An 8,580-nucleotide genomic window follows, 5' to 3' on the forward strand; every position below is an offset into this window, starting at 1 on the left:
TTCCCTAACTGCCCACACCATCTCCCACAATCCTCAGCTTTCACGATTTCAACGGTGGGCTCGCTTTTCTACCCATTGTCACGCCCGTGAATCGCTAAACCACCGCCAGTCTTCGGATTTTTCCCATCCTGCTAAGATTCTCTTCATTCCCGCCCCAAACCCACTTCCAAATCCAAAACCCCATCATCTTCCTTATAAATCCCCACCATTGCCCACAACAATGCACCATCGCAAATCATTGAAGCCCCTTTCTCCTCTCCTCCTCCTCTCCATGACTATCCTCACTTTCTTCCTCCTCTTCCTCCTCGATCTCCCACTCTCCTACACCATCAAGTCACCACCTTCGGCCATCAACCAAGCCTGCCGCGCTGCCCGCTTCCCTTCCTCCTGCATCTCTGTATTGTCCTCCTCCCCCTCCCTCCCTTCATCGCCATCTGCTACCGATATCATCACCGCTTCTCTTTCCGCAGCTGCCGCCGCTCTCCCCACTGCCCAATCCAACGCGCAATCTATCCTCTCCTCCGCCGCCTCGAACCCTAACCGTGCCACGGCAGCAAACAACTGCCTCCAACACCTCTCCCTCTCAGCCCGCCGCCTCTCTGACTCTGCATCGGTCGCCGACCACGCAGATTCCCGCGCCTTTGCAGGCGCCGCCCTTTTGTACCAATACGATTGCTGGTCCGCTCTCAAGTACGTCAACAATACCAGCCAGATCGCCAAAGCAATGTCCTTCCTTGATTCTCTCTACGCCCTTACTTCCAATGCACTTGCCATGATCACTGCCCTACAACGCTTCGGCCCTGATGTATCCCTCTGGGCACCACCCCAGACGGAGCGCGATGGCTACTGGGGACAATCCTCCTCGCCGCCCCCCCCGCCGCGATCGGCGGGCGACTCGATCTTCCGGCGCCGGACCTCACAGTGTGTGTAACCGGCGAATGCGATCACCGGTCCGTGCAAGAGGCTGTTACGCATGCACCGGACCATGGAACTCGGCGCTTTGTAATATACATTAAGGAAGGAGTCTACCGGGAGACAGTTCAGGTTCCGATCGAGAAAACAAACATTGCTTTAGTTGGTGATGGGATGGGGAAAACGATCATCACAAGCAACCTCAACGCCCAAACGATCGGCGTTTCTACCTACAACACGGCCACCGTCGGTGTTATCGGTGACGGGTTTGTTGCTAAAAATCTAACCTTTGAGAATACCGCCGGACCAAAAGCTCATCAAGCTGTCGCCTTTCGGTCCGACAGCGATCACTCAGTTATTGAGTCGGTGGAATTTTCTGGCCATCAGGACACGCTATATGCTCGCTCGCTTCGTCAGATTTATCGGCATTGCCGGATTTTGGGCACCATTGATTTCATTTTTGGCAACTCGGCGGCCATTTTTGAGAGCTGCGAGATACTGGTGGTGCCACGGCTTGACTCGCCGGGGAAGGGGGAGACTAATGCAGTGACGGCGCATGGCAGGACTGATCCGGGGCAGCCAACAGGGTTCGTGTTTAAGGACTGTGTTGTGAATGGGAGTGATGATTATGTTTCACTTTATCACCAGAAGCCAGGGGCTCATAGAGTGTATCTTGGTAGGCCATGGAAGGAGTATTCGAGGACTGTGTTTTTGAACTGCTACATGGAGGAGATGGTGATGCCGGAGGGGTGGTTGCCATGGAAGGGGGAGTTTGCTTTAGCGACTTTGTTTTATGGAGAGTATGAGAGTAAAGGGCCTGGAGCGAATCCTAATGCAAGGGTGAGTTGGAGCAGCCAAGTTAAGGCTGAGCATGTGGGAATTTACTCGGCTGAAAATTTCATTCAGGGGAATCCTGCTGATTAGTAGCAGTGACGAGGTGGAAGGTTTGCTCTGTTTTTCTTGATTAGTACATTATAGATATGTTTAACTACGTGGGTTTAAATAATACAGCCTTTCACAATTAAGTGTTTGCACTTTGTACATAAATTTTAGAACAAATTTGCAGATTTTCTTGAGATAATAACATGGATTTTCTTTTTTTTTTTTTTTTGAGAAATGTTCATTTATTCTGATGCTTAATTTGGAATTTATATACAATTCCGTGCTACAAGCTGTTCGGACTAATTACTTATGTGATGTTGGTTTACAGCAACAATGGACACAAATGTGAAAATGATGTTTGGGCTATTTATATGGATCAATTTTCTTTTGGTTTATAAATATGTTCAATTTGATCTCTTTAACTCATAAATTATGATTCAAATCCATCCTCTATTGGATAATGCTAGAGCATATTTGAACAGTCAAAAAGCTATTTTGAATCTATTGATAGACAAATGACTAAATTGCACATATGACATACCTGAGATTAAAATGCCTTCTCATCAGTAGTCCTGGGAACATTTAGACATTTTTCTAAATGTAAATATATATAAAAAAAAGTTAAACTTTTGTTTTCATTTTCATCCCAATTCTTTACAAAATAAACAGAAAATGAGTAATGACCCATACGCCTTACCACATTGCTTCTTCCCTTTTATAATCAAACAAACCAAATGGCCTGACCCTTAAACAACAATTATTACTGGAGTTGTTAATATGCATTATCTTCTTTTAGGTCAGTGGGAGCTGATTGGTGGAAGAGCAAGGCATTTATCATTCACCGCACAATCCTAGTTAATGTGCCAGCTCTGGATTCCACTTAGGTGCGCTTATATTTTCCGCTGAATGCTTAGTGGTGGAGTGTATGATCTGAATGAACAGCAAGAAATTATCAAGCTATGGTGATGTCTCCAATATCCTGAAGTAGGATTTACATATATACAACTCAATTCATATGTATTTATATATCTAACACATAATTTACATATATAACATCTTTTCTATGCATGAAAAGTGCTTTTCATTTTTTAAAAGTTAATGATGTGGTAATTTTGATGTGATATGAAGGATTTGGGTGGTATAAATATAAAAGGAAATGTTTAGGTGTTAGATGTTTAAAAGCATAGAAATTGAGTGGTATGTATGTAAATGTCCCTATCCTGAATTATAGAAAATAATATGTTCATTTATGAGCAATGCATTTCTGAATTCTGATACCAGAGTTTGTGTTTTCTGCAGCTGAGTTTTGCATCTAATGTCGTCCGTGAGACAACAAAAGACGAATTTAATCAAGCGATTGAAAGGTAAAATCATGTTGATGTTAATGCATTACGCTCTCAACAGGGCAAACTTTAAATTATGTGCTATCTCATGCCATACAACAAATGCAAAGTTTTATGCAAAAATAATGTGGAAGCGTAGAAATGCACACAACAATAATTAAAAAAAAAAAGATTTACGTGTTTCAACATTAAATTGATTTGCTTACGTCTACGGGGAGGGAGATTTCACTGGCACCGGATGATAGAAAAGAAAAAACGGCCTGGAGGTTACAACTTCTGCACTTTTAATCATACTGACAGATTAACCCTAAGTTTCATTTATAGAGGAGGACAAGTGCACGCAAGTTAATAAAACCAAAAGATAAAATTTTCTCCTATTATAATAAAAGCCATAAATACAACAATCTCCATCTCATCTCTTACTTTCAGATAAGTGAGAGACGATCAAATGAGTTCCAAACCCCAATTCATTTGTACCAAGATGGTTGCCTATGCAACCCCCCTCCCGAAGGGATCAAAATTCTTCAAAATGTCCGATCGAGCAATTGATGGCCGCAAAATAGCTGCGAAGCGAGCAGTCACTTCATGCAATTATACGTGTAATGTAGAAAGTGGATTGCAAGAGTATCACATATCGTTATAATAGAGAAATGAGTTAAGAAAAGTTCAGAATCGATGAATCTATACTTTACTAGCTTTTTAACCTAGTTCAGTGTGATAAAAAAAACAAAAGAGAAAAATCCTAAATCTAAGAAAGCTAGCAGATATAGAAGAAACAAAAAACAAGAGTTAATTTTTTAGGTGTCTTCAAGATAGTTGAAGATCGTAATACACCTCATAGTTTCTCCTACGTGATTGTTGTCAACCAGGGATGCTTCTTAAGCTTGGAAACCCACAAAGTTAATTTTTGCTTAACCTTATGGTGTTTACCAGTGTTTTTCTGATCCCTTTTCTTAGTTGCAAAGCCCAATTTAAAATATTCCAATTCTAATAGGATTTTGTGGTTAACTCAATCATTCCACTATACAACGGGCAGAAGTCATATATCACGATAGGTTCTAACGTCCTAATTGACCAGGTTAGTAGTAAATGAAGACCAAATGGTTAATAAAAAAAATTGACATCAGAAGCAAGGAAAACATATTACGAGAAACATGCGGAAAAAAATATAATCGAAAAACTATCTACAAATTATAGAGACGCGAAAAAGTAGTTTAACTGCTCATATTCGGTGAGAAAAATACATGAAAATACATGGAAAACAAACCTGCAAGCAACATTTTTATCAAATAAAATAATACTTATTGATTTGTGATTCTTCTTTCTTGCAAAAAGCAGCAAAATAAATCTCTCATACAACCTATCAAAACAACTTAAGTATAAGAAAATACAAGAAGAAATCTCTCTGATTGTTCTCTGGAGAAGAAGAACAACAAGAAATTCTCAAGCTCTCTCTATACCCTAGCCTCTAGCTACTGAAAATTCTCCAAGCTCCCTCCAAATTGAGCCCTAATTTCATTTTATAATCCTTCATTCAAATTCTTTCCAAAGTCAACCGAATCGAGCGAATGAACTCTTTTCGCTGATGATATCCTTCTTGTGGATAAGACTAGAGAAAGTGCTCAGGAAAAACTTGAACTATGAAGGTCTACTTTGGAGTTTAAAGGCCTTTGTTTGAGTAAAATTAAAACTGAATGCATGGAATGTAATGTTAGTGGTAGTATCTCTAGTGATAGAGTTGTAACTATGAGTGATCAAATTATTAAAATGTGTGATTTTAGATATCTCGGGTCTATGGTTCAAAGTGATGGTGATACAGATGGGGATGTTATTAGTAGAATTCAAGTTGGTTGGTTGAAGTGGAAGAATTCTTCGGGCTTATTGTGTGATAGAAAAGTACCACTCATACTGAAAGAAAAGTTTTATAAGAGAGTGGTGAGACCTGCAATGCTCTATGGCGCAAAATGTTGGCCTTTAAAAGAGAAGCATAAACTAAATTAAGTGTTGCCGAGATAAGAATGCTTAGGTGGACGAGTGGCTTTACACTTAGAGATAAACTGCAAAATGAATATATCTATGATAGGGTTGGTGTACCTACAGTTTCGGATAAATTGCGAAATGAAAACTTCTACATTTTCTCTCTCAATTTGATTAATAATGGCACAATCACAACCAAAAACCCTACTTCATCAAAATTATGAACAATCAGTGCAAAACTAAAAAAAAGAGGCAATTTTAAACTAAGGATTCCAAGCTGAAGATTAAGCATCCGCTCATAGTTCTTATGCCCCTTTGATATCGTCTCCCCCTGCTTCTTCGATGCCGTCGTGCTCCACTGAAACTTCACCCTTTTCCAGCAACCAACATCTACCGCTGACGAATCCCGCCGGTCACCAATGCTATAGAAACCTTCTTTATCATCTCCACCCCTCTCAGAATTTGAAAACCAAATTTCCTATATAAACCAAATTTGAGGCTTCCTCTGCTCTTTCTGTTTTCTTTTCTCCCGTAAAGCATAAAAGAGCAGCCCTAGGGAAAGCTGCCGGTAATCGAAGCGATCCAGGGAGGCCCGCGTGAGGCGAGTGGAGGAGCTGCACAGAGTCTTCACAGGTATTATCCCTTACCCGGCGGAGTAGTCTCCTTGCGCAGCCACCGTCACTCGTCCAATCACTCGTCCGACCTTCCTTCTCCTCCGCTCCGAATTGATCTGCGAATTGATCTGTAGAAGAAAGTGAGGAAAATCTCGACTATCCTGTCGAGTAGAAAGGATGAGGCAGCTTCGCGAATGGATCAACAACTTCGCTCTGGAATGGAGCTTCGCTTGACAATGGATTTACTGCTTCGATTGTGCGCTAAGTGGTTCTGTAAGCTTCTCTTGCGAATGATATGGGGGAGGAGAGGTGACGGGGTGAAAACCGGTTTTTTATTTTTCAGTCTTCAGACGTTATTCTTTGTTACGGATCCAAAGTTTAAATCGCCACTTTTTAAACAATTGCTTTAAAACTGAATTCTTAAAATGGCGAAGCATTCACAAATGAGCCCTTTTAAGTTTGGGAAAATATTTGTGTGCATAAGACGTATGCAGCGATGCGTATGTCCAGGAGTTATTCAGGGGGTACAGGAGAGTTATATCGGGGTTATACCCCTCTGTAACCCTCCTGTAACCTCTTTGTAAACTACATGTAACCTACAAATGAGTTCCACGCTTCTGTAGTTTTATTGGTACAAATAAGTTACACGGAGGTTACAAGAAAATTACACGGAGGTTACAGGAGGTATAACCCAGATATAACCCCCTTGTACCCCATGAATAACCCTGACGTATGCAGCACTGCGTACATCTTATGTACGCAAATATTTTGCGAGCCAATGTAATAAATAATCAAAGAATTTTGGTTAGATAAAAAACAGTTCAAGGAGGTCTTCATTTCGGAAAAAAAATTGCGTACATAAGACGTACGTAGAGCTGCGTACGTCTGTAACCTGCAAATAAGTTATAGGGAAGATTTTAGGAGGTTATAACCGCGTTATACCCCCTGTAACCTCTCTGTAACCTACCTGTACATTCTAGTAAGTTTCACGCTTCTGTTTTGATATACAGGTAGGTTACAAGGAGGTTACAGGGGGTATAACGCGGTTATAACCTCCTGAAATCTTTCATGTAACTTGTTTGCAGGTTACAGACGCACGCAACTCTGCGTACGTCTTATGTACGCAAATTTTTTCCCTTCATTTTGGGGTGGTTTTCTTAATGCGTTTGAAAATTTAGCATAGCAATTGGATAGCTTTTTTAGGATTAAAATTTGGCAATTTGCATTACAAGTAACATCATTTATCATATTTTTGCAGCATTATTCCTATTAAGCAATTTGTTTTATACAATTCAATTGTTCCGTGCTTTGGAAAGCTAAATTTTGCACCTGTAATAAATAATCAACAAACAAATAAATAAAAAATAATGTTCAATGCAAGAACGCTAAAAGGTTGTCTCAGGACTTCAAGAAACGATCTAAAGCAAAAAAGACAATCTTATAAATATCTGCAACCTCATATCATACAGCGAAAGAAAATGCGTACAATGAATCAAGGACTGTAGAAGCTCAATGTATAACGAACCAAAACCAGTTATTAACGCAAGCCCTGTAATGTCTATCGTTATAAGAAGGTTCAAAGAGAAAGAAATATGGGGAATCAAAGCGAAAAACAATAGAGCTACCCAAAACCTCCATGAACCTGAAATAAAAAAATTTACACTCAACCAAGCAGGTGAAGTCATGCATGAATGATAAGAATGCAGAACTCCCCAGTAAATTGAAGAAAGTGAAAAGATCAAAGGCTCGGTAATTTCTTAGCCAGCTTTTGAAAGCCTGGGCCGCCATCATCATACATTGGATCTCCCCAGTGCAATAACATGCTCTTCCAGTCACAGTAACTATCTTTGCAGATTCTTAGCCTTTCATCACTCACATTCCTCTTCCAATGACCATCTGAGTAATTAGCTTTCTCTGCTTGCCTCCTATCCCACTCCAAATTTGCCTTCCTGTGCGTACTCAAAAGACAGAATTTTTGCAACTTTTTGGGCATTGAATCATGCACTTTCCACCACTTGTGATGTGCAACATCACTCGCAAATTCCTGCATGAAATCCACATTCCAGTTGCAATCATAGTCCCGAAAACACAGCCATGGCTTGTATCCCAAGTAGTGAAGCACATAAAGAATCGGAGGCTCAGCTCCAAACAATCTAGTTTTCTTCGCCTTCTTCTCCTCTTCATCACCAATCCAGAAATGTTTCAGAAAGTTCATGTGCCTGGGAATTCTATGCCACCATGTGAATATCTCATTTAAGTAACCCTGGTCGCCACCATTATATGATTTTATGTCATTGATGTGTCCCATTAACAAGTTGTACGTGCAGTTTGAAGGCTCTATAACCATCACACCAGAGTTGAACAGAGTTCCATTGTTGCCTGTTGCGCTGATCTCCGGCATAGTGAAGAGGAAATCAATGTTTCTTAAGACTAGAAGGTCGGCATCAATGAAAATGATTTTATCATATTCAGTGAGTTGCCATAGGCGGAACTTGCTGTAATTCCACTCATTATATGCGTCTTTTGTAGCTTTAGGATTTCTTATCCTTTTGATCTTTTTGATCTTCCACCCTGCGGCTTCAAGCCCATTTTTGTAACGGCTACTGATTGTTTCATCGACTAGGATTACGAGGTCTCTGGTTGAACCAGTTAAGCGTATACTCTGAGCTGCAGCAATGGCTCCACAGACATATTCGTCCTCAGAGTGAAGAATTGTTGCATATGCTTCTCTGCGGGCATTCGTTGATGATGGCCTCACTGTTTTTGAATTGTGGAGAAAATGGATGTGAGCGTCTTTAATATAGTAAAGCCATTCGCTTTCAAATTATACATACATACATACATACATACAT

The 8,580-nt window shown here is 40.5% G+C and overlaps 2 protein-coding genes and 1 long non-coding RNA gene across 5 annotated transcripts in view; 2 read left to right on the forward strand and 1 right to left on the reverse strand.

Annotated features, from left to right (window-relative positions):
- Positions 1-22: 22 nt before the first annotated feature.
- On the forward strand, positions 23-1,821 carry LOC110029873 (probable pectinesterase/pectinesterase inhibitor 51; the record flags this gene model as incomplete). Its single annotated transcript, XM_020732356.1, is given in 2 exon segments — positions 23-857; positions 860-1,821. Coding segments are annotated over 2 exon segments (1,599 nt in total), but the record flags the coding sequence as incomplete, so codon positions are not given.
- Positions 1,822-1,823: 2 nt separating this feature from the next.
- LOC110029910 lies at positions 1,824-3,895 on the forward strand. Of its 2 annotated transcripts, none has more exons than XR_002294592.1 (3): positions 1,824-1,849; positions 2,591-2,778; positions 3,094-3,895. It is a non-coding gene; the product is annotated as an uncharacterized LOC110029910 (long non-coding RNA). The 2 variants fall into 2 exon arrangements; XR_002294591.1 differs by having other exon boundaries at positions 2,591-2,756.
- A 3,084-nt stretch (positions 3,896-6,979) lies between these two features.
- Positions 6,980-8,580, reverse strand: part of LOC110029900 (UDP-glucuronate:xylan alpha-glucuronosyltransferase 1-like) — a 12,782-nt gene continuing 11,181 nt past the window's right edge. For both annotated transcript variants that reach the window (XM_020732385.1, XM_020732384.1), the window contains exon 5: positions 6,980-8,485. In XM_020732385.1, coding sequence (XP_020588044.1) covers positions 7,467-8,485 — 1,019 coding nt within the window. In that variant the 3' untranslated portion in view covers positions 6,980-7,466. The remainder of the gene's footprint in view (positions 8,486-8,580) is intronic.

This window comes from Phalaenopsis equestris, unplaced genomic scaffold, assembly GCF_001263595.1.
Source record: "Phalaenopsis equestris unplaced genomic scaffold, ASM126359v1 Scaffold000609, whole genome shotgun sequence".
Taxonomy (NCBI): domain Eukaryota; kingdom Viridiplantae; phylum Streptophyta; class Magnoliopsida; order Asparagales; family Orchidaceae; genus Phalaenopsis; species Phalaenopsis equestris.